Raw genomic sequence first — 26,349 nt, 5'->3', positions numbered from 1 at the left:
GGTGGGAAGGGAAAGGGTGTTCATTCAGAAGAGCTCTTGGAAAGTAAGTATGGTGCTAATTCTAACCGGGGTGAGGTGTGGTCTGAGTGATATTTGGAAGAAGGGGGGGTTACGTGACAAGGTGGACTGCAGCTCCTTTCCTAGCTGTGCCCTGGCTGCCAAGGTTTTCCATAGAGTCCTGGTCTCATTGTCTTCCCCACTCTCTTTTTCTGTGTCGGGTGCCTTTTTTTTGAAAAACTAACACAAGATCATTCATGCAATGTGTCATTTTACTAACCGACTAATGTACTAACACCCTAACGACTCATCTTTGTTTTTAGTTTTTTTAATTAACAATCGTTCTGTTCACAATTTTTAATTTCCTTTCTTCCCCCTTTTCCGCAAAGCACTCAGGCATCGGACACGCTATGGTAAACAAACTACATTGTCTGGTAGATATCATTCTTATTGTCTCTTTTTTTGGGTTTGCCGTGTGTTGCCCCCTTTTTCCTCCCCCAAACCCCCCTTTTATCCTCCTTAGACTTGTTTCTTCTTCTTTTAAATTTTTTTGTTGTTGTTGAATTAAATGCAAGTCTTTTTTTTTTTGTTGTAAAAAAAAAAAAAAAAAAGGGAAGGGGACGTGCCAGTCTTGGAAATGGTATTTGGATGAGTTTGGTTGGGACGGTTTCCTTTTCTCTAGTTTGTCATTTTTTTTTTCCTAAAAAAATTTTTTAAAGAAAGATTCTCCATTTAGCTAAATTTGTTTTCTTTTGTTTTGTTATTTTGCAACTTTGAAGTTACAGACTAGAGACAAGAGGATTTCTATTGAGGACTTTCTTCTCTGTCTTCTATCCCTCTCTCGCTCCTTTCTTTTCCCACTTCCCTCCTCCTTAATCCCTTTTTTCCTTCCCTTTGGTGTGGCCACGGCTGCCCTGCCGCAGGTGATCTGGGGAGGAAAGTACTCTTACTTCTCTCTTCTTGTTTTCCCTGCTTTCACCTTACTCCCCACTGTGGCCATAGGGAGCTCTGCCAGTGTGTCCTCCATACAGACTCTGCATGGCATGTTCCTGTCTCGTGGATTTCCCCATCAGCATCAGAGTTTGCTCCCCCATTTTCCTTCTCATTACTAACAACCTGCCAATCATCAGCCCAATTCCACTCTCTTCCCTCTCTTTATTTTTGTCTCCACTCTTCTTCATTCTCCTCTCATCCTTCATATATTTTGGGGTTGGGTTTGGACTTTTTCTTTTCTTTTTTTTAGTGAGGGAGGTGGCAGGCAGGGGAAAGATGACCCTATAGTTTCCAGTGTTTTGTTTTGTTTTGTGTTTATTTCCATCTTGTGTTCCGGTTTCTTCAGTGCATGTACGTGTGAAGTGGATTTTGACTCTTCCCTTTGGTTCTCCGCACCCCTGCCCACTTCCCTCCCCTTTTTCTTCCACCTTTTCTCTTGGCTCCTGATGGTTTTCGCATGGGTGTGTCAGCGTATGGTGTGTGCACGCTTCGAGGCCCCATCTTTTCTCTCTGCCTTCTGCTCCTTTCGTGGATGTTGGGTGTGTGGGTGCTGTTTCTTCCCTGTGGGCATTATTATTATTATTTTCATTTTGGTTAGTATGCCTCATATTCCTTTCTTTTTGTTAGAGTTGCCTTCTTGGTTTGGGTCATTTCTTCTCTTGGTGGTGGTGATGGCAGCTAAGGGAGGGCAGGGGTTCGTGTCCTGGGGTCGTCCATGGCATGTATCACCCATGACACATCGAAATTGAAACCCTTCTCCTTCCCTTCCCGAATGCATGTTTGTCAGCGTGGTGTGAGCCCCAAAAGAAGTGAATACGAAAGAAAAGAAAAAGAAAAGAAAAAAGGAAAAAACCATCCACAACCAAAGACCAACCCTAACAAACCCATTGTCAAACGTCTCCTTTGCTGTTTTTCACTACCACCATAAATAATAATCATTCAAAAAATAAATGAAAATTTTACCAATGAACTGAGACAAGTGATGTCGTCTGAGGATAGTTCCATTTTCTAGCCTGACTGAATAAAGAGCACAGCGGGTAAAGCAAGTTGCCCATCTTGGCAATTCCACCAAAGTCCCCCGGGAGTCTGCACAGGAATGCTGGAGGCTTGGGTCGCAGGGAAGGCAGACCAGAAAATGGAACTTGGCTGCATATACCAAAATCAAACCAAATTAGAAAAACATACTTCACCAAAATCTTAATGAAAGTGATGCCACAGGTAGGGGAAGCCGCCGGATTTTGATTGGACTATAAAGTCATTGTTGGGATTTCTTTTGTCCCTATGTCCCTCCACCAGGTGACAATCTCTGTGGATGGCATCCTTACCACAACGGGCTACACTCAGGAGGACTACACCATGCTGGGCTCGGATGACTTCTTCTACGTGGGAGGAAGCCCAAGTACCGCTGACTTGCCAGGCTCACCCGTCAGCAACAACTTTATGGGCTGCCTTAAAGAGGTAAAGGTCACACAATCTCTTTAGTGTCCCAAGAACAAATGAAATTCCCAGGTCAGTGAGGGGCTCTGTACTTAGTGCATTCTTTGAAGCCATAGGTTTTACCAAGAAGACTCTGGACTTGAAAGTAGAGGTCCTAGGTTTTGGTTCCCGCTTAAGCTGATTGATTGCATGACCTTGGGTTTGCCACTTACATGCTTTGTGGTTCTGTTTTCTCATCTGAGTACTGGGGAATTGTATCCCACAGGTAGCTGTGCTTTATACATAATAATAATAATAATTATTCTCATTATTTTTAGAGAGCGCATGCGCGAGCGGGGGAGGAGGGGGTTGTGGGGAGAGAAAATCTTAAGCAGGCTCCACGCTCAGCATGGAGCCTGATGTGGGGCTCGATCCCACAACCCTGGGATCTTGACCTGAATGGAAATCAAGAATTAGACGCTCAACTCACTGAGCCACCCAGGCATCCCACATGCTCTGTGAATTAAATGAAAAAACACAGACGAAGGTCTAGTTCTTTGATATCACAAGAATTAGACACACGTAACATTTGATTTCGTATTTTTGACTTGGCAGGTACGAAGCCAAGCTGTAGCTCCGAGTGGCTCCATTTGTGGTTGTAGGTCTTGTCTAAAACATAACATATGTATTATTTTACCATTGCCAAGCTTGGTGTTCCCAAGAGTCTCATTATCTGAGATGAAGGAAAATTTTCAGAATGTAACATTAAGGCTCGGAAGACTGGTTTTTCCTCTTCTTTTTTCTTTTTTTTTCCCCCCTGAAAGCTAGCAGCTGTGAGAAAGCAGTGGGGCTTTGCCATTACTCATTTATTACTATTGTAGCTGATGTGTTGAGACCTCTGTCTGAGAGCAGAGGAGCTTCAGTCAAGTGTAAGTTCAATCTCTAAGGTCAATTGTTGAGGCAAAAAGAATCAGACTTGATTTGGTAGAGTTCTTTCAGAACACTGTGTCATCAGAGCATTTCACTGCACATTTTTGTTTAATCTAAGCTAAGCCTGATTGCCTGAGATAGCTATACCACTTCCCTGGGGAAATTCCTCGAGAAGCTAACAGTGTTCTTTCTTGTAGATAAAGATCCCTTGTGACCTGTTATGGGACTCCTCTCAGGGCACGTGTTTTCTTCTTCTTGTGGTTATTTGAAATTTGTTGAGCGTCGGTTATAGATGAGATGGCATTGCAAATTCCTTCAGTCATGCCACTCAGCTGTGAGCCATGTGGAGAAAGGAGCCGTGTCCACTGTGCTGGAGTACTGTAGCTGCATAGTAACTATTTACTGAGTGGATAAAAAATTTGGTACCTTTTTTATATTGTAACTGACTTAAGTGGCTCTTTACAAGTTGCGGTTTCCATGCTTGAAGGCTTCATAATCTAGGAAGGGAGAGGAGATCTGTAAGTGAACTCAGGACACTGTGGATTCAGTGCCACACTGGATGTTCTAATTGAGTAGAGGAAACATACATTTTAGGTGGAAGTCTGTTTCAGAGAAGAATTGCTGTTTGAGCTGGGCTTTGGTGCAGTAAACGTGAATTGAGAGAAAAGGGTAGGAAGGAGAGACATGACAAAGGAGGGAAAAATCCAGTTACGGCTCTGTATTGTACTTGGTCTGAAGGACAGGTTACAGAAGAGAACCCACAAAGCGTTTTCCTCCTTCTGCTGGATGTTATCTAGGCTTCTGCTGGCTATAGGGACACCAGTAGTCATTCCTGATGGGATTGCAGTGGACATAGACACTTCTTCCCTAGCAGTTACTCCCGTGTGGATAGAATAAAGGTATACATTACTCAGCGTCTAATGAACCCTGAAAGGCTCTTAAACACTGTTAAATCACACACATTGGAATTGCAGTCTCGTCAAAGATAGATAGGAACGTTCTGCTACCATGTACGTGGCTCAGGAATGAATGAGGCATTGATTGCTGTGGGGAGCTCATTCATTTTTGTAATGAAACAGCCCTAAGTGTGGAGTTTCTCCTGGATAGGATCTAGGGGTGGCCTCTAGAACTCATTTTCCCTTGCACACAATGATATTGAACCATCTCTCAATTATTTATTTTGAGACAAAGGAGCAGTTTCCCGTCTGCAAATTATCAATCAGGAATGATGCTCCTGAACATTTTGAAACAAGCCTCATAAAAACATAAAGCTATCTCTGATGGCTTCGTCTATGTGAAACCTTAAGCAAATAAAATCTTCATGTGCACACATGCACACATGCTGCCCAGATAGAGAGCAGAAAGCTTCAAAAGTCTGTGCAAAGTGTCCCTTAATAGTTTAAAAATTAAAGACAGTTCTGAAAAACAGTGTCAATAACAGAAATAGCAGTAATTGGTAGTAAAAATATATACATAGCTAGCAGCATAAGTCTGCACTGAAATCCAGATCAAGTCAGAAAAAAGAAAGTCCAACCCACACTGGGGTAAATGGTATATAAAATTTGGAACTTCATTAACTTTTACCAACATCTCTTCATTACATACACAGTATTGTAGTATGTCTAAGGGACTTGGGAAGCTTTCTCATTCATCTGAGTGTTTTTTAAAATTTTATTTGAGAGGGAGAGAGAGTGCAAGCAGGGGGGAGGGGCGGAGGGAGGGAGAGAGAGAGAGAGAGAGAGAGAAAGGAAGAAAGGAAGAAAGAAAGAATGAATGAATCTTAAGCAGGCTCCACACTCAACACAGAGCCCGAGGCAGGGCTCAATCCCACAACTCTGGGATCATGACCTGAGCTGAAATCAAGAGTCAGATGCTCATCTGACAGAGCCACCCAGGCATCCCTCGTCCAAGTGTTTTAAACAGATAACTTTGGGTCTAATATAGTCCTGGCATAGTCTGTCTTTCCAGTTAATCATTGCAGTTAACTTTTTTGTAGGGAAGGTCTGGGAAATTCTTCTACTTTTGTTGGTATTTGACAATTTAGTAAAGAGCAGAAGCTTCTAGCTATGTTGGTATTTCTCTCCGTTATAAATCCCACATACTGACTTTAATTATGTATCTTTAGTAGAACAGTGTCCAGCCCCTTTTTCCTATCTCTTTATTCCTTTTTCTGTCTTCCATTTGCCATTAATGGCTCTGTGTTCCCTTACACTGAGATGGGTGCTTTTATATATCATTTTCTTCAAAATGTGGGGGCATGGTTAAAGGACTTCGGAGTTTCTGTTCCAGATACTTTGTGTGTGGCACAGAATAAGGTGTTACCTTTGAACTACAGTTACTTCACCCTTGAAAGTTAAGATCTGGCTCCACTACTGAGAAAAATGACTGTGGATTTCACCTGGGTGCACACTTCCTAGCTTGATATTGCTGTAAAAGCCACCATAGACTATATCCAAGTTGTCCTCAGACTATTGTGGTTCTCCACAAATCTTGGTTATCCCTACAATATTTGTGTACACTTAAACATTACCAACTCAGCATCTTGTTCCTGGTCGTGTTTTTATGTTTTAACATGTGTGTCTTATTTTTTGGTCTTGCAGGTTTCCAGTTCCCAGAATGGTTCTTAGTGCCTGCTGAGCTCTCAGTAAACATGTGCTGAGTGAAATCACATGTTTGCAAGTTAGTAACGTTTAAATAAATCCTTTAAATAAACATGTTTGTAAAATTAATATTTTAGATAAATGCTCTTAGGCACTATTAACCATGTGATTCTTCTGGGATCGGTAAGGAACATCTTGACATGGCAGTAGTTGAATCTTTCAGGAACTTTCCAGTTATCTGGTGTGAGATAAGTATTATATATAAAGGCTCAGGGGCGCCTGGGTGACGCAGTCGGTTAAGCGTCTGACTTCAGCCAGGTCACGATCTCGTGGTCCGTGAGTTCGAGCCCCGCGTCGGGCTCTGGGCTGATGGCTCAGAGCCTGGAGCCTGTTTCCGATTCTGTGTCTCCCTCTCTCTCTGCCCCTCCCCCGTTCATGCTCTGTCTCTCTCTGTCCCAAAAATAAATAAACGTTGAAAAAAAAATTTTTTTTAAAGGCTCAGCAAGGCTAAGAGAAGTGGGTTGAGAATACCAGCTTTGTCACTGGCTCTATGGCCTGGAATAAGTCACTGATCTTACTTGATTCTGTTTCTTTTTTTTTAATTTTTTTTTTTTCAACGTTTATTTATTTTTGGGACAGAGAGAGACAGAGCATGAACGGGCGAGGGGCAGAGAGAGAGGGAGACACAGAATCGGAAACAGGCTCCAGGCTCTGAGCCATCAGCCCAGAGCCCGACGCGGGGCTCGAACTCACGGACCGTGAGATCGTGACCTGGTTGAAGTCGGACGCTTAACCGACTGCGCCACCCAGGCGCCCCTTGATTCTGTTTCTTAACCCCTAATATGGATATAATAGGACCTTTGTTGTGTTCCACTCAACAAATGAAATAAAATACGTAAGAGTAAAACCATACAGGCATATATTTTACTATATGTAATATATTAGTATATAGTATATATAGTATATTACATACATATATGTACTATATGTAATAATTAAGGATTATGTAATACCTGTTACAAATAGTTTATGAATACAGATGTAACCATGCACTTGTATACATTAGCGTGTGTATATTTCTATATCTCCCATATTAGAAAATCACATTCAGGAGGAAAACTAACTTTATTCTGAGGTTTGCCCCACTAAAGTCCTTTCATCTTTTCTGAAGTGGGGAAACCCGTCCCACCCGCCCTCAGTCATCACCTTGTTTGTTGCCTTCAGTCACTTACGTGACAACTGTCAATCTCCCTTTATTAAAATGTGTGTAACTCTGTGATGACAAAGGCCTCGTCTGTTCACAGATGTCTTCCCAGAACCTAGCAGAGTTCCTGGCATGAAAGATAAAAATAAAGAAGCATTCAATAAGTATGTCTGGAATAAACAAATGAATGAGCTAACCTCAAGGACCTCTAAAATCGGGTGGGATTTGGATCAACAGATGTATACTGGGAACCTACAGGATGCCAGGGACTGTGCTAAGTAAGATCCCAAGATGAGTCAGGCACAGTTCCCATCTTAGAGGACCACACGGTTAGTGGGGGAGACAAATACATGAATATAGTTTCGATAAAAGATAGCAAAAAGAGGCACTCACAAATGCAGTGAGTCTGTTGAGGAGAAGGACTTAGCATATTCTGGGGTTCAGGAAAGATCTGTGGAGGAGATAACACCCAGGTAAGTCTAGAAGACAAATGGAAGTGAACATGGTAGAATGGAGGGAGCAGTGTTCCAGACAATGGAGCAGCATGAGCACAGGTGTGGGGACAGGATACACCATAGTGTCTTGGTGAGGAACTCACAATTTGCTAACTTGAGGACACAAAATATAAGATGAGGAGTTTTGCACGTGTAGCTGCAAAGTTAGGTAGGAGCCAGGTCATAGAGAACTTTATCTTATATTCCACCCTTGGACTTTGTTTTCTAGGTAATAGGGAGCTATGGAGGCCTTAAGTAGTAGAATGATACAGTCATATTGGCATCTTGTTCATCAGGCCTCAGATTTCTTGCGGGTGTCATCTGGCTTAATCGATTGAGTGTCTGGCCCTTGATTTCTGCTCAGGTCATGATCTCACAGCTCATGAGACTGAACCCCCCATCAGGCTCTGTGCTGACCGCATCGAGTCTGCTTGGGATTTTCTCTCTCCTGCTCTCTCTGCCCCTTCCCCTCTCATGCGCGTTCTCTCTCTCTCTCTCTCTCTCAAAATAAATAAACAAAAAAATTACTTGAGAACCGAAGTTAGTCCATCTACTACTTCTAACTGTATGTTTTTTGTCCTAGAAAGTTAAATGGTAGGGTTGGAAAGCTTGATCCATTGACTGTGGCATTGGAAAGTACCAGGAGAGTGGCTCTCAGTATCTTAAAATTTCTATAGAAAAGCACTTCTTTCTGACTACTGTTTCAGTTTCCAGTGACCCTCCCTGTCAGGATGTACATTTCTCCTTTCCTTTGTCCTTGGCCTTGCTGAGCTATTATTATTGGATGAAGCACAAAGTAGTAGAGGAAAGCCCAGTCCAGACTGAGGTGCCTGATAGTGTTTCTATCAGGTTGACCAGGACCAGGGAGAGAGAGCTTCCTCAAGCCCCTTAAAGTACCCTCTTGTGTGGCGGGATCTTCCCTGTTGTTTGAATTGATTCTTTGCACACCGTCCTCCTATCTTCTCTGTCTGTTACTTCTCCCCCAGTATGTTGGTTCTCCATTTGTATCTCCATTTGCCCAGGGAGAAGCTGAGTGCTACTCAGGCTTCTGGGACAGCCTGGTCTCTCTAAACTCTCTTTTCTCATGGTGCCTCTAATGGGGAGGAGGGAGAAGCAGGAGAAGCGGGAGTGTGGAACACATATTTAAAGGAAAAAGGATTGGGGTAGAACATCACTGTGCACATTACATTCCACATCCCTTTGTGATTATTAGCCATTTAAAACCGAATGGGATTTTGCAGCCAGAGATAGTCTCTGAACAGATGATTAATGGTTTAATCTGTAATAACTTTACATTTTATAGAACCCTGATAGGAGTCCACATCTGGTGAGCCAAGCTATTTAAGGCTGTGTTAATTCTGTTAATTGCTATACGTTTGTTTGAATTGCTGGCACCTGCGGGCTTTGGGATAATGTGTTTGTTGTTGCCTTTTTTTTTTTAATATACTCATTTTACCCCATCTCACTGTCTTTTGCTGCTCTTATGCTATCACAATTTCTCTTTTGGTTTTACTTTGTGTTGTCCCCTACTTCTTTGCTCACTATACTTTTTTTTTTTTCCTTTTTCCTCCCTGTTTTAATTTTCCCTACCTCTGTGCTTCTTTAGCTCTTATTCTGGTTTCCTTCCTTATTTCTCAGTCTGTAATAAATGGTTCTGTTCATAATCAGGTAAATTAGGTCATAGCATTGAGACTAAAAATCCCCTTTTCCTAGCATTGAGAATACTTTGTGGCCCCAGGGTGAGCAAAGACCAAGTGAGGGTTTTTGAATCAGCATGGAAGATGAGAAGAGAGTTGTCTTTAAAAGCACAAGTCCAGAGTTTGAATCTTGTCTAGACTCATTCATTACCAGCTGCAAGACTAATAACAAATCAGTTAAATGCTCTTAGCCTCCATGTTTGCATCAGATAATAGTACCTAATTCAGGCATTTTTATGTCAGAGCAAATGGGATTAAGAGAATGGAGGTGCTTTATAAACTGTAAAGCACTGTGCAGATGCTCATGTTATTATTTGTGTTATTAAATGCAACCAAACTGATTAGATCTGGTCAAGGAGCCACATCTTCCCCTTTGTTGTTTCTGCAGTTTGAAAACTGCAGAAGTTAGGAGAGTACAGTGCAGTTTAAGAAAAAGAACAGCTGAATTGGAACCTGGCCTCCAGATCCAGTTCTGATGCTAATTAGAAAATTATACAGTCCATTTGGGCATCCGTGTCTTGATCTGTAAAATGACGGTAGTGATCACTGCTAAGCCAGATAAACTGCACACTACTATGGAGAACTTCTAATGCAGAAGTACAAGTGCTTGATTATTAAATTTTGGGTAGCAAGGTAGAATTTATTTTTCTACTCTTAGGAAGATATGCAGAGGAGCATTGTGTGGGCTTGGAGGAAAGCACGCATTGATAGAGTGGAAGAACCAATACAAACAGGAGACCAAGAGGGATAAGGTTCCAACAAAGTAGAAAGAAGTCGAAATGTGAATCAGAGAGTAGGAAGTGGAAAATGTGGCAGAAGAAGAAAAGAGAGAAACTATGTCTCAGGAGCTGCCTATTGGGTTGAGCACAGAAAAAACTGGCATTTTTGTGGGTTAAAAAAATCAAATATTGGTAATGCCATATGCGTCAGCTTAAGAATGAAGTTTTTGTGAAGAGAATAAATTGTATCTTCTGGAAAAGAGATTACCTCCTAGATTATAAGGAACTGAAATAGGTAGGAGAGACCTGCACTCTGTCATGGAGAATGAAGAATAAGAACCCTGAGCTGCTGGGAATTTCGATGAATGTGAGGTGCATTTCACAGAGGGGGGTAGGGTGTAAGCACCTAGCCCAGCATGGCTGTAAGAAAGTTGTATGTACCTAAGGGATAGTATCAGGAGGGCTGAAGGTTCAAGGATATTTAGTATTGCAGTGCTGTCACAAACAGAGAGATTTTCGATTAATGCCACAATAAAAATACTAAAGTATGCTTTGCTGCCTATAGTTGATGGGCTGTCAATGGAGAAATAGATATGGTGAACATTTTTTTTTTTAGAGACCTGATATCTATTTCTTGTTCTTTTGAATGAAGGTTCTTACTCCCCTTCATTTTCTTTTTAAAAAAAATTTTAAGAAGTATATTTGTTTTGAGAGGGAGAGAGAGAGAGAGAGAGAGAGAGAGAGAGAGAGAGAGAGAGAGAATCCCAAGCAGGATCTTCATTGTTAGCACAGAGCCTGCTGCGGGGCTTGATCTCACGAACTGTGAGGTCATGACCTGAGCCAAAATCAAGAGTTGGGCACTTAACTGAGCCACCTAGGAGCCTCATTTTCAATCCAGTGGTTCAGTGGCACTGACTCCACTCCTGGCTACCTTGGTGAGCATGTGAGCTGTAAGTCAGTTAGAACTAGGCCGTTCCCCTGGCCAGAGTTATTTTGTTCATAGGTGGGTACCTAACCCAATTTGGATCAGTGACATAAAAGCTTAGGACTCTAGTTTATATGTTGTGGGGAGGTAGTTCTCCTTCCTTAGGGTTAGAACTTGGGATGATATAAAATTGAGCCTCTGGCTACCATCTTGCCAACACATAGAGACCAAAAATGAAGCTAGAATGGAGAAAAACAGAGGCAAAAATGGTGGGGAGAAGCTAGAACCTAGTGACATTTTTAAGGCCCTGGATCAAACATTCTTTAAACTAGAGTACCCCTGATTTCCAGCTAAGACTGAGTAATTCTTCCTTTTGTCGAAAGCAGCAGGAGCTGGATTTTCTGTCATTCGCGACATAGAGTCCTAAGTGATGTGAAAGAATTCCTCATACTCCTGTTTCACCCCTGTCTTCTCTGATAAGAAAATAGCTCTTTGGACAAGAAAAGATAGACAAAGAAAGAAAATTTAACATCAGAGGCTGTTAAAATCACCTAATAGCTCTGCATTAATTCAGGTTTCTTGACTTGGATGAATGATATCCCAGGATATGGAGAGAGTTTGTAAATAAGATTTTTGAAATCCAGTTGGTGGTTTTGAGAAATAGTAGAGAATGGGGGAGGTTCCTAAAGACTAAAGATGGAAGAAAGTATGGATAATGCAAGCTATGGGCCTATGAGCTTCACTGGAATCCGGGAAAGATTTTGGAGTGCCTTATTAACAGAAGGTATGAGCCCGTAGAAGAGAGAAAAATGTGATCAGAAGAATTACAATTATTCACCAAAGACACTAAAAATAAGCCATATTACATGAACCAAACTCACGTTTCTATTCCATATTGTTACCATACTTATAAGTCAGGAAAGCATAACTAAGTATCAGCAAAGTATTTGGCAGTGCATTTTGTGATATCCTTGTCAACAAGATGGGGAAAAAGGAATTGGATGTAACAGCTATTCATGAAAGGAGTAACTATTGAAACATACAAATGAGTCTTTTTTTTTTTTAAGGTTTATTTATTTACTTAGAGTGAGCAGAGGAGGGGCAGAGAAAGAAGGTGGGAGAGGATCCCAAGCAGGCTCTGTGCTGCCAGTGCGGAGTCCTACATGGGACTCAAACTCACAAATCATGAGATCATGACCTGAGCTGAAATGTAGTCAGATGCTTAATGGACTGAGTCATGCAGGCACACTGAAACATACCAATGAGTCTTGATGAAGGATCTGTTTTGACCTATATGGAAGTTTCAGGTGGATGTGACAATGCTTTTTCCTACTTAATGTTTGTATTAGGGGCTTGAGGGAAGGTAAGAGAGCATGCTCATCAACTATTTTAATGGCAGGGAGCTGAGAATGATAGAAAATATGTGCCTGCATGATTTGAGGGTGAATTAATAGAGGTGTGATCTATAAAACAAAGGAGGTAACAGTTTTATAGTGTAATTTATTGATGAAGAGAGAAGGCTCTGGAACTAGAGTTCTTGGTTTCAAAGCCCAGCTCTACTCATGCTAGCTTTGGAGTGCTGGGCAAGTTACTTAACCCTCTCTGTGCCTCACTTTGCTGATTTGTTATGAGCAGAATAATTATACCTACTTCATAGGGTGAGTATTAACTGAGTATTATAACTTAGTATTAACTGAGATAATAAATGTAAAACCCATAAAGCAATGCTTAATAGAAAACTTTTGGTAGATTTTTTTGAAGTATAGTTGACACACAACTATAGTTTTATTAGTTTCACATGTATTACACAGTGATTTGATAACTCTGTATGTTATGCTATGCTTACCACAAATGTAGCTACCATCTGTCACCATCTGTAATGCTATTACAGCACTGTTGACTGTATTCTTTATAAGGCACCTTTCATCCCTGTGACTTATTCATTCTGTAACTGGAAGCCTTTACTCCCTATGCCCCTTCACCTGTTTTTCTCATCCTTGTGCCCTTTAGCAGCCACCAGTTGGTTCTCTGTATTTATGGGTCTGTTTCAGTGTTTTAATTATTATTTTTTTAGGTTCCACATATAAGTAAAATAATATGGTATTTGTCTTTCTCTGACTTATTGCAATTGGCATAATACCTTCTAGGTCCATCCATGTTGTTGCAACATGTTGCATGATCTCTTTCTTTTTATGGCTGAGTAATATTCCATTGCAAATATATACCACATCTTCTTTATCCATTCATCCATAGATGGATACTTAGGTTGCTTCCATATCTTGGCTATTGTAAATAATGCTACAATAAACATAGGAGTGCATGTAGTTTTTTGAATTCGTGTTTTTGTTTTCTTTGAGCAAATACCTGGTAGTAGAATTACTGAATGAATGGTATTTGTTTTTTTCACTTTTTGAGGAACTTTCATGCTTCATACTTTTGCCACAGTAGCTGCATCAGTTTACATCCTCACCAGCAGTCCACAAGGATTCCTTTTCCTTCACATCCTCACTAACACTTGCTATTCCTTATTGTTTTGATACTGGCTATTCTGACAGGTGTATGGTAACCGACTGAGCCACCCAGGTGCCCTCTCTGCCCATTTTTTAATTGGATATTTTTTGTTTGTTTGTTTTTGTCTTGAGTTGTTTATATTCTCTGTATATTCTTTATATTAATCCCTTATCATATATAATGTTTGCAAATATCTTCTCCCATTCAGTAGGTTGCCTTTTCATTTCGTTGATGGTTTCATTCACTGTGTGAAAGCTTTTTATTTTGGTGTGGTCCCAATAGTTTATTTTTGCTTTTGTTTCCCTTGCCTGGGTAGATGTTTCTAGAAAAATGATACTAAGGGTGATGTCTAAGAGATAACTTCCTGTGTTTCCTTCTAGCAGTTTTATGGCTTTAGGTCTCACATTTTGGTCTTTAATCCATTTTGAGTTTATTTTTGTGTGTGGTGGAAGAAAGTAGCCCAGTTTCATTCTTTTGCCTATAGCTTTTCAGCTTTCCTAGCACTATTTTATTGAACACAATGTCTTTTATCCATTGTATAGTCTTCCTTTGTTGTGGATTAATTAACTGTATAGGTGTGAATTTTTTCTGCTCTTTGTTCTGTTGATCTATGTGTCAAAACAATACTGTTTTGATTACTATAGCTATGTAGTATACCTTAAAATCTGGGGTTGTGAAACCTCCAGCTTTGTTCTTCTTTCTCAAGATTGCTTTGAGTATTCAGGGTCTTTTGTGGTTTTACACAAATTATAGCTTTATTTGTTTTAGTCCTATGAAAAATACTATATAGGGGTTGCATTGAATCTGGGTATTGCTTTGGGTAGTATGGACATTTTAACAATACTAATTTTTCCAATCCATGAGCATGGTATATCTTTCCATTTGTTCGTATAATCTTCATTGTCTTTCATCAGTGTGTGATAGTTTTCAGAGTACGGGTCTTTCACCTCTTTGGTTAAATTTATTCCTAGGTATTTTATTCTTTTTGGTGCAATTGTAAATGAGATTGTTATCTTAATTTCTCTTTCTGCTACTTTGTTATTAGTGTATAGAAATGCAGCAGATTTCTGTATATTAATTTTATGTCCTACAACTTTACTGAATTCATTTATTCTAATACTTTGGCAATTTGGTGAATTGTTTTTATCATGAATATTATCACTGTGTGCTAATGTTATTACTGAAAGTATTTCTATTCAATTCTGGATATTAAGCTTTTAAAAGATTAGCTAATTGTTAGATTAGGGCATGTTTAGAGTTGAGTTATGAGAAAGATGAAGGATTCAAGAGTCTGACATAAAACGAGTTGACTGATCCAGGGGTATTTAACCTGAAGAAGAAAAGATGCCTGAGCCCAGGCATTGGCTTCATATGTGAAGGATTGTTATCTTCATACATGAAGGCCTATCATCCTATGGAAGTAGGATTAAATGTGATTGATATATCCTCAGGAAGAAGAGCTAAGGCAAACAAGTGGAAGCTGATTACTTAATACAAAGAAGACGTTTCAGTAAGAGCTGTTTAAAGCTGCCTTTAAAGCCATGCATTCTTTTTTTTTTTTTTTAATTTTTTTTTCAATGTTTATTTATTTTTGGGACAGAGAGAGACAGAGCATGAACGGGGGAGGGGCAGAGAGAGAGGGAGACACAGAATCAGAAACAGGCTCCAGGCTCTGAGCCATCAGCCCAGAGCCCGACGCGGGGCTCGAACTCACAAACCGCGAGATCGTGACCTGGCTGAAGTCGGCCGCTTAACCGACTGCGCCACCCAGGCGCCCCAAAGCCATGCATTCTTTATCACACTTAAGGCCTCCAAGTAGAGTCTGGGAAACCACCTTGATGAGGTTGTAGAAGAGATTATAGCATCAAATGAGTAGACAGTGTTGATTTTCTAGTTTCCTTCCAAATGTATGATCCTAAGCTCTACGATGAATAAGGCTTCTGAAAAGAAAGAATGAGACTGATTAATTAGACCAGATTTATTGTGCCAAAGACTTTCCTGATTAATCTCCAAATTAGTTGACTTAAACATGTCTCACCAAGACTCATAGGGTTGCCTTTGTGGTAGGATTTGAGGTTCCCAGCCACTGCCATAGTCACTTATAATTATTCTTCTTTTCTCAGACCTCTACTGGCCCCATCTCCAAAACCATTATAACCACAGCAACTAAAATGATAGTAGCAACAGTAAAGACTAACATGTATTGAGCACTTAACAAGGTAAATGCCTGTGAAGTGTATGCCTACATGGTTAAGTGTTTCATACATATTTCCTAATTTAATTCTCACAACAAACCGATGAGGTAGATCCTGTTATCGTTACTCATTTGAATTTAAAGAGATGAGACTCTTGTCCAGGGTCACATAGTTAGGAAGGATGGGAATTGAGATGGAAACATTGCTGCCATTTTGACTCCTGCTGTGCCACCTCCGCCAACTCAGTCCTAAGACCCAGTGAAGAACAGGAAATAAGTTCTTCATGAAAAGGTTGGGATTCTGTGGTTAAACCCAGTTGAGGGAATGGTCTCTCACTACCTTTTAGAAGCTCTACTTGAAAGGACAGGGCATTTAATCAGACAAAAAAAAATGTCCTGCTGGGAGGCTAGATACAATTACCTGTCTCTTTCACCTTGCCCTTGAGTATTCTGAAAAGGTGGTTTTTGCCAGATTTCCCACTTGGCTGGGCAAATTGATACTGCTCAACCTCTTAATGGAGGAATGATTTTCATTATAGGACTTGAGTGGAAAGGAGCTCCTCTTGGTGTGAATGCCAGGCAGTTGAATACCTTTGTTTTGAGATGTGTGGCACATGTTTACTTTTGTTCCAGCCCAGTATTTTCTATGAAGTTGGAGCTATTTGTCTCCAGTGCCCTCAGAAAGCCAGAATGAAGAGCAGCTACTTTTTAGGCTTATTATGAATTTTCAGTCTGATTCTGAGAGTTTCTTATTTAGCTTTGCAGTTTTTTTCTTTTCAGGATAAATTCAGTGGAACTCATTGCTTTCTAAAAATGTCACTTATTTACAGCAAATGTAATCTACCACAACATTCCCGCTGAGACAAAATCTCTTGTGTCTTCAAATGCCTCAAAGGAGACCAAAAAAAAAAAAAAAAAAAAAAACAAAGGCAGTTCTTGTACACATATACCTACAGGGATAAAGTAATCATTGAGCTAATTAATTAACTAATGTTTCTTTTTAATTGCTTTGCAAATGCAGAAATGACTATTCCATTAGTGGTATGTGCTTTTGTAACTTTGTGTTCTGTCCCCCATGTGGACAGTGTGTCTTAACTAGTTTCTGCATAGATTTCAAGAGAGATATAAGGACACATTTTTTTACTTCACAAATCAGTAAAAACGTAGCATAGGGCTGTAGCATTGCACATCAATTACTGACCAATAAAATTCTCCTTTTTTCCTCTCCCTCGGCCTCTTTCTTACCAGCCAGTATGGTCTATCTCATATTTCATGGAGAAAATAGAAACTAGGCAATGCTTGCTAACCTTCTCTTCCTCCACTTTCAGATTTACCTTCAAAGAAACTTACTGCTACCTTCTTTTCTCCTGTCTTACAGGATGAGCTCTCTTCCTCCTCTCTGAGTGTAACTACTGTTCTCTTTTGGCTCTTTTGAGATTAGCCCTGTAAGGAGTCCTTCTCTTCTAGGTATCTTTGATCTCTTGCCACCTGTTTTCTATTCCCTCAACTAGTGACATGTTGAACATCTTTTCCATGATCCTGTCTCCTGTTGAATTTACACCTTAGCACATTCCTTACTTTAAGTGAATAACTGCTTGGGAGAGTTGCAGATCTGCCCCATCTTCTCTACCTCATGGCTACTCCTTTGCCCTTTGGAGTTGCATGCCTAACTCTGGAGGGGCATACCTATCCTCAACACTTTAGTAGAATTCTTTTCCTGGTTTACCTGGCTTAAGTGAGGATCACTGTGCTGTATGCTGTCACAGCTCTTAGTTCTTAACTCCACTGCATTACAATTGGTATTTTATTCCTTATTGTATTTTAATGATCTGTGTTCATATGTTTCCTTAGTAGATGGGGCTTCCAGAAGGCAGAGATTAGGATTTACATAAATTGAATACTCACTTTAGAGTTAAACATAGGTCCTGGCAATAAGTATATGGAACGTATTCTTCAAGTTAGTAAATATTTGTGAACATCAGCAATAGAATTATTGCTCTAAATTTCCAGTTTCTGCGTGTATCCATTTTCTCAACAGCGTGTCACTCATTCATTTATTCACAAGTGCAGTAGATATTCACGAGTACTTGCTCTATTATAAGATCTGTTCTAAATGTTGGAGTATGTGGTGAATGAGACCATATATAAGAAGCCTCTGGAATTCATGTTGGAAGAAACTTAAGAATAAATGCATAAATAACTCATTAAGATTCTTTAAGATCATGATAAGTGGTATAAAGGAAATAAAAGAGAATAATGAGAGAGTAGGTGGCAAGGAAGTTGGGTCTCTGTCATCAGACTGAGTGGTCAGGAATGGACTCTTGGAGGAGGTTACAATTAAGCTTTGAGACCTGAGAGGAAAGAGTCAAGTACACAAAGACCCAGGAGAGGCCAGTCAGAGGAAGCCACAGGGATGGGACGGACACCAGGCAAGGGGAAGCTGGGCATGTTAAAGACATGGCCAGGTGACCACTGTGGTCATTGTGGCTGTGGCTCAGTGGGAGCTTGGTGAAAGGAACAAAATGTCTGTGATAAGACATGCTGCTTTTCTAAAAAGGTCCAAGCTGTGACTGACATGCCAGTATATCAAGCTTGTCTCCCCCTTAACGTCTTCATTGCCTGTTTATCTCCTATCCAGGTTGACTATGTCTCTCCTTTTATGCCAGAGGACAAAGGGTCCCTCCATGTTGTAAGCTCAGCTGTTCACCTGTGCTTGGCATTTCCTCCCCTCCTGTCACCTCCTGGAGTCCACTCTGGACTTCCTGCACTCCTCTTTGCACCTATGATCCTTGCCTCTCTGTTCCTTCCTTGTGGGATACAAGCATGTGCTACTGTACCCTCACACAGAACCTTTCCCTTGACCTGTACCTCCTTAAACTCAGAAAGAGAAAGAGTGTTGTTTTCCCAGAGATGCTAGGAAAGGAGGCAAAACACAAAATGGTTTTGAGGTTTGAGACAGGGATGGTGAGAAAGTTCACCTGGGGTGACTTCCGTCTTCCCAAGAGAAGAGATGAGGCAAGGTGCTGAACATGAGAAGAAAGGAGGTGTGGCTATGGATAGTGAGCCTTCCCACCTGCCTTCTCTCTGTCCTTCTCTGAATTTGGCATTCTGCACCACCTTGCTCTTTGTGCTGTTGTTCAGAAACACCTCGTGCCCCCGAGAGCAGGTCTTCCTCAGCCTCCCACTCATGGCCTTCTGCAGTTTGATTTCCGCTCTGTCCCTGCTTTGCCATACTTCCGCTCTATATTTAACCAGAGTGGTTATTTCCCCATCTTTTAAATATGTTTTGAGTTCTTCTGAAACTTCTTTATTTGGGTGTCCTGGCTAAGGATTTCACCCTTTCTCTTTGCTCTCTGACTCTTGCCCTTCTTCTGGGACTCATCTCACTGTTACCTGCTTGACTGATCACCCAGGTCAACGGTGGTCTTTCTCATTTCTGAATTGCATGCAGGCTTTTAAGCTATAATGTGTGCGAGCTGAGATTTCAGAGGCAGAGTTCCAAGTTTAAATATTTGTTTTGCCATTTACTATCCGTGCACCCGTGGACAAGTTAACTAGCTTTTTGGAGTTTCTTCAGCTATAAAATGGGTATCTTAAAAACTCTGGTAGGTAGGTACTATTATGAGGATCAAATGAGATAACATAATACCAGTACATGGTGAATGGTTAATAAATATTAGCTATTATTGTTATTTATTTGGTCCTTAAAATGTTATGCTTTCATTTGTTAGTTTTTTCTGGCAGGCAGATAATTCCTTTGAGGCAGAGAGGTTTCTGTATACAATGCTGTGTATACTGTAGGTTTGTTAAAGAGAGTTGAAAGGAATTTATACCCCTTGAGTGAATTTCTTGATTAACTATGAAGAAGTTGATGTTTCTCTATACTATAGTTTGACCCCAGTTGGAATGATCCCACCTACAAAATGAAAACAATTTATTCTTTACAGACAGTAAAAAAAAAAAAAAAAAATCACACTCATGGGTAAATGAAATGTATGTGCATCTATGAAATATGAATGCAATGATTTTCTGTTTTTAAGTTCCTCAATCAAATGCAGTTGTGATGAAGTGTATCTTTCTTAGGGTACTTTTTCTTCATAGATATTTGTAACGTAATAGTTTTGATAGGTGTTGTTTCAAATGCTGAAGGAAACAAAGTCTAGTTGTAACGCTGGATATTGGTGTGATGATCATCAGTGTCCCTTTCAGGTCTAAAATTCTTATAAATTTTAAATTGCTGTGGAATGTCTCTCAATCCCCAAGTTACCTTTAAGTGATTGACTTAGTGAGCTTCTGTTATATTCTTGGTATGGTGTTTGGAATACAAAATGAACTGGGCACAGTTCCTTCCTTTGGAAGATCTTCTAGGTGAGGGGTTGGCAGCTTTCTCTGTAAGGGACCAGGGTAGTGGTTCTCAAACAGGGACCATTTTGACCCCAGGGAACATTTAGCAATGCCCAAAGACACTTTTGGTTGTTAAAACTGCAACAGGGGGGAGGATGAAGTGAGTAAAATGGTAATGAGGTGATGGGATAGGACTGCTACCCCAGTAGGCATATGGTGGGTGGAAGCTGAGACTGTTGCCATACATCCTACAATGCATAGAGTAGCCCCTCTATGACAGTTATCCAGCCCAGATTTCAATAGTGCCAAATTTGAGAAGCTCTGGGCCAGATAGTAAATAATAAATTGATAGTAGATATATGGTTTTGTGGGCCATAGAGTCTCTATCATACTACCAAATTCTGTAGCATGAAAGCAGCTGTAGATCATGTCTAAACAAATGGTTGTGTCTGTGTTGCAGTAAACTAATTGCATAAACAGGAGGTGGGTTGGATTTTGCCCCAGGGCTATAGTTTACTGATCCCTGCTCTGGTTGAAATGACAAAAAGCCCCCAGATAATTATAATGTAATAAGCTATATGATCAAAATATTCGTGGGTTTAAGGTGAAGCTTACAATATGGGCAATTAGCCTGACCGCAGATATTAAAGATGGTTTCCTGAAGGAGAAAGAACATCAACAGAACTTTATTCCCCCTAAGAGTGAAAAGTTAGGCGTCCATAAAAATTCTAGGAAGAAGGAATAGTATCAGCAAAGACATAAAAGTGTGAAACAGCATGGTGAGTGTGGGGAACTACTAGAATAAAGGAAAGTAGGAACAAAGGTGGTGTGGTAGCAGTAGGAATAGCAGCTAATTTAGTGAGTGCTTACTGTATACCAAGAACTTGTCTAAGTATTTCACATGTGCTAACTCATTTCATAGAAACAGAGCTCAGCATGGCTAGGGTGCTGTGAGAGAAGTGTGTATGGAGATGTGTGTATGTATGTATCAGGGCTAGGACTTTATTTTTTTTTTTTTTTTTATTATTTTTTTTTTTTAAATTTTTTTTTTTCAACGTTTTTTATTTATTTTTGGGACAGAGAGAGACAGAGCATGAACAGGGGAGGGGCAGAGAGAGAGGGAGACATAGAATCGGAAACAGGCTCCAGGCTCCGAGCCATCAGCCCAGAGCCTGACGCGGGGCTCGAACTCACGGACCGCGAGATCGTGACCTGGCTGAAGTCGGACGCTTAACCGACTGCGCCACCCAGGCGCCCCTGGGCTAGGACTTTATTTTGTAGGTGGGTAAAACTAGGAATGAGAAGAGCAGCAAGGAAAACATCAGTAAGACTTATCGACTTGACTGTACATTAGAGGTAAAGCCAGAGAGAGGACACACGTTTCTGGCTGGCGTGATATTAATAGAATATAGAGATACAGATACTGGAAGAGAGCCAGGCTTAATAGAGAAAGTGCTCTTTACTTTTGAATGTGTTGTGTTGGAGGTACTTGTGTTATCTGGACATCAGGGTCAAGTTCAGATAGCTGGAGGTGTAACTGTAGTCAGAATATAAGGAATATAGTTCAGTCAGTTACAGCTGATGATCTCCCATGAGAAATCACATCAAATAGAGCAGTGGATTAAAAAAAAAAAAAAGAATCCTGAAAGTCACCAATGTTTATGAAAAGAGAGATTTAGAAGGAAAAGTTAGAGAAGTGGTACGAGAACCAGAGAAAGTGGTATTACAGAAGCCAAGAGAGTAGAAAGTTTCCAGGTGGGTGGCATAGTCAGTAGGTCCTAGTCCAAAGGGGAACAATAAGTCAGGACCTGGAAGCACCATTGAAGCTGAGAAGGCAGAGGTGATGGGTAATTTTGTTTTGCTTCTGCATCAGTGAGACAAAATCATTGTGAAATTCAGAGGTGACAAAGGCAGTAGAAATGGAGAAGGTAAATATATAAGAAACATAAACATTAAAACAACATCCCAGGGGATTATGCCAACCTTTTCTTATATATTCTTTAAAGTACATACAAGAAATCTTACTAAAAAGTGTTTTGTAGGCTTATTTGGGGTTTCTGTACATTTTTAAAAAATTCCTTTCTTTAATCTTTCAGTAATTCATGTTTTGTGTTTATATTCTCCTTCTCCCAAGTGATTAGTTCTATCATTAGATTTTAGTGAAACTGTGGACTTGAGGGGCTTACTGTGTATTTGTTTTTTTTTTTTTTTTTGGTGTTTTTATTTTTTTTTCAGGTTTTATTTATTTATTTATTAAATATATGAAATTTATTGTCACATTGGTTTCCATACAACACCCAGTGCTCATCCCAAAGGATGCCCTCTTCAATACCCATCACCCACCCTCCCCTCCCTCCCACCTCCCATCAGCCCTCAGTTTGTTCTCAATTTTTTAAGAGTCTCTTATGCTTTGGCTCTCTCCCACTCTAACCTCTCTCTTTTTTTTTTTTTCCTTCCCCTCCCCCATGGGTTCCTGTTAAGTTTCTCAGGATCCACATAAGAGTGAAAACATATGTGTATTTGTTATAATAAAATTTAAAAGCCACCTTTGTAGAACAGTAAAACTTTGGGAATGTTTTTATATGATTAGCAAATGGGACACAAACCTCGTAGATTTGAAACTTGAAGACACCAAAGAATTATCTATAAGCCAATGTCAATTCAGTTTAAGTCATTCGTTGAATGTCTTGCATTTTTGTTAACAGTCATATATGATAGTTTTTTTTTTTTGCTCTCAAACAGCATGCTATCTTAACCACTATGTATGTTTATTGCACAAAGGATTTACAGCAACTATGCATGTAGTTGATGAGAAGAAATTTACATAAACAAACCACTTGAAGAATCTAGTCGTGAAGAAATATAACAAAATGTTGTTATCACATGGCAGAATCCTGGTACCAACAATGCGTTACTAAAGACTTTCAGGAAAGGAGAGTTCTTCTAGCATGTACTAGAATATTGGGAGCATCTCCATCTACTGGCTCTGCCTATTTGGTGTTCTTTTCTAAAGAGAATTTGACTAAATTACTCTTAATTGAAAAACAAATGCAAATGATGAAGAACCAGGAGGTGATCCAAAGCATCAAAATACTGTTTACCCTGTGAGGACAGACCATGTCTTATTTGTCTTTGTATCCCTCTGGGCAAAGCACCATGGCTATCATTTATTAAGTGCACGGTTCATACTGAATTGGTTACATCTGGCCATTGGATTAGTGCAGCTGAGAAAGACTGGACCTTGAGCCTTATGGATGCTTTCCAAATAATGGTGCTAATGACAAAGAGCATGAGGGTCCAAGAAGAAAGTGAGTTGTGAGGACTCCACCTATAGAAGGTTGGGAGTGAAAGATCTTTGTTAAAGAAGAGTAGAAGTTGCATGCACTATCAGTGGGGAATTGGCCACATCCAGTGGGCTCTGCCCTCCGTTACAGTGGTAGTGACCCATAAAACATGCATCATGAGTCAATGAGTGAGGCTCAAGGTGGACAAACAAAAAAGAAGTAGCAGAAGCTTCCATCACTGCAGTTTCTTATGAAAGAAATTGAAGGTTTTTAAAGATAAAACTTATATGAAAGAAATAAAGTGAAATCCACAAAACTGGTTCTAACCTCTACGGGTTTATCATACTGGCATTTTGTTGCAAATGCGTTGAGAATGACTGCTCTGTGATTTTTACTAGCTTTTAGTCCCTATAGGCAAAAAAAGCATTTCTGAAAGAGATTTAAAATTGTGGACTCTGATAACACTGCTAGTTGTCAGGTTTTTCTCTAATGAACAGCTTATCAGTAAATGTGCTCAGTGGTTAATTACCACATTAGGCTTATTGGCATAAAGTGTAGTAGAATGCCCATTATCCTTATGCAAATTTAGATTTACTGCAGGTTAAATCCTGTGACCTGAAATCTAAGTTGCCTGTCATAAATTAACAGACCTCTGTACTAGCCGTGCTGGGATTGGCAGTGACTAAGGACCCCAGGAGAGGGGTGAATGAATCAAGCTTGGGGAGGTGGGGCTCACTCTTTGGAATATCTCACAAAGGCTGATAGAGCTAATTGTGCTGTAGAGGTTGTGTGGTGTTTTTGTTTTGTTTTGATTTTGTTTCATTTCACAGGGCGGTCAGGCAGTCCAAGCATGGTTCAAGCAGCTGTTGATGCCAAGTGGTGTCATCCACCAGGTGTCATGGGGCATTTGGAGGTTGTAGGATTCAGATCGAGCTATGCTTCGGTTCCAGGGGACCTGTCAAGTTAGAAGTTTAGATCCTAAGATAAGGATTCAGATTCCCAGGTATCTTTGTCAGCTTAGGTTGCTACAACAAATACAGACTGGGTGGCTTAAATAATAGATGTTTATTTCTCACAGTTCTGCAGGCTGGGAGTGTGAGGTCAGAGTGCTTGCAGAGTTGGTGAGGACCCTCTTCCTGGTTTATAGATGTTGTATTCTTGATGTGTCCACAGATGGTGGAGAGAGAGATCATTTCTCTTGTGTCTTTTTTCATAAGGGCACTAATTCCATCATGAAAGCTCTACCAGCTTGACTTAATTACCTTCCAAAGGCCCCATCTTTGAATACCATCATCACCCTGGGGATTAGAGCTTCACCATATGAAGTGGTGCTAGGAGTCAGGGCACATAAACATTCAGTCCGTAGCACCAGGGAACACTTGGGAAGCAAAGCAGAGACAGCCCAATCTAAGCAGACTAGGCTCACAGTTGTCTCAAGTGTTTCAAGGAAATGGAGCACAAGGCAGCATATTCAAGAGAAAGTAGGACTGTAGAGGGCGTATGTGACAGAGCAGAAATGAATGCTATACAGTGGCCACAAGGGAGCCCATAGCTCAAGAATGCCCCCTTGGTTTGCAGACCTAATTCCACACTCTTACCAGAAGCTGAGGCAGAGTTGGCTCTTGGACCTCCTTCCTGCCCCTTTCAGGCCACGCTCAGAAGTGATGTGAACTCAGGGGGGTCTTTCACATTATACTCTGTTGACCTGAGGTTAAAACAAAGCAGGGACTGGATTGATGCAGTCAAAGCCTCATTCAAATCTATTTGCTTCAAAAAAGACATTGGTGTTTGGTGTTTAGGGACTTCTAATACAAGTGATTTTTTTTTTTGCAAACAATGGTGAAACTTTCTGAAGCCCTGGAGTCCTGGCTACTGTCCCCTACTCCCGGCACATTGAAATCCATAGTTCAGAATGAGGGATTCTCAGCAAGGATAGGAAAATCATTACTTCGGTTGTTTCTTCAAATGAATCATTAGTGCTCATAAAGGAAAATAGTCTTGTGTGCCCAGGGGACGTATCCAGGTAATTTTGGCGAGGAGCAACATTTCTTACCACACCGCGAGTGCTTATGTGACTGGTGCAAAATAAGCTGTGGTTTCATTGCTGATCCATTAACAGTGAGTGTGGTGGGTGAAAGTTCTTTAATTAGTCCCCAGGGTAAAAACAGCCCAGTATTTATAGACCGTAGGAGGAAAGGGGGTGGGGGAGGCAGGTGACTTGTCAGCTGTACATCAGTGACTTCTGTGTCTTCCAGGTCATATTAAAAAATGTCTTGAACAGGAGAAAGTAGTCTTTTCTGTCCCATGATAAATTCAGTGTTTTGGTTGGAAGTATCCATAGAAAGCATTTTTCTGTCTTCCTAATTTCCAATTACAAAAGAGGAACAGGGCTTTCTCTATTTAAGAACAGTACAAACTGTTTTAGAAGTGAGATGCAGTCCAAGAATTACCAAGGCAAAGAAGGAACATGGCAGTACAGCGTGTTCTCCACATAGCAACTACTCAGTGAAGGGTGATGAACAATTACAGTGGCAGCCAAGGAAGGGGTATTAGGGGTGGGAGAAGCACTTATTATATATAACATGAAGCTTTGAAGCTCTTTTTGGTCTTCTTGACTTGTCAACTGACTTAATGAGAGGGCTTCTTTTCCTTGAACCTCAGCTTGACCGTTTGGCCTTGTAAGCATTGGAGGCAGAAGAGATCTCTCAAATGAAAATCAGTCCAAGATCATCTTACAGCAACCAAATCATGGGAGAGAAGAAATAAAGGGGTGGGATCAATCTAAAAGTCTCATATAAAGAAAGACCCCAGAGACGTTTCTCCTGAGAGCCCATTATACACAAAAGAATCAAAGAGAGACCCACAGAGTACCTGGGTGGCTCATTTGGTCAAGCATCTGACCCTTGATTTTGGCTCATGTCGTGATCTCACTGTTTGTGGGATTGATCCCCAGGTCAGGTTCCATGCTGAAAGCTTGGGATTCTCCCTCTCCTTTTCTCTTTGCCTTTCCCCTAGCTTGCACATGCACACCCTGTCTCTCT

The 26,349-nt window shown here is 40.5% G+C and overlaps 1 protein-coding gene across 34 annotated transcripts in view; it reads left to right on the top strand.

Moving 5' to 3' along the window:
* NRXN3 (neurexin 3) overlaps positions 1 to 26,349 on the top strand; it is a 1,579,173-nt gene that overhangs the window by 458,225 nt on the left and 1,094,599 nt on the right. For 20 of the 34 annotated variants that reach the window (XR_015252137.1, XR_015252136.1, XM_086709139.1 and 17 more), the window contains 2 exons: positions 387 to 410; positions 2,287 to 2,448. Coding sequence is in view for 32 of the 34 variants with exons in the window: in XM_086709139.1 (XP_086565265.1) it covers positions 387 to 410; positions 2,287 to 2,448 (186 nt within the window). In the remaining 2 variants the exon portion in view is untranslated. The remainder of the gene's footprint in view (positions 1 to 386; positions 411 to 2,286; positions 2,449 to 26,349) is intronic. The other 14 variants (XM_086709138.1, XM_086709137.1, XM_086709121.1 and 11 more) reach the window with 1 other exon arrangement.

This window comes from Puma concolor, chromosome B3 (assembly GCF_028749965.1).
Source record: "Puma concolor isolate L17-30 chromosome B3, mPumCon1.1.hap2, whole genome shotgun sequence".
Lineage (NCBI taxonomy): Eukaryota > Metazoa > Chordata > Mammalia > Carnivora > Felidae > Puma > Puma concolor.
Note: the sequence above shows the minus strand (reverse complement) of the source record. Positions and strands in the feature narration are given on the sequence as shown.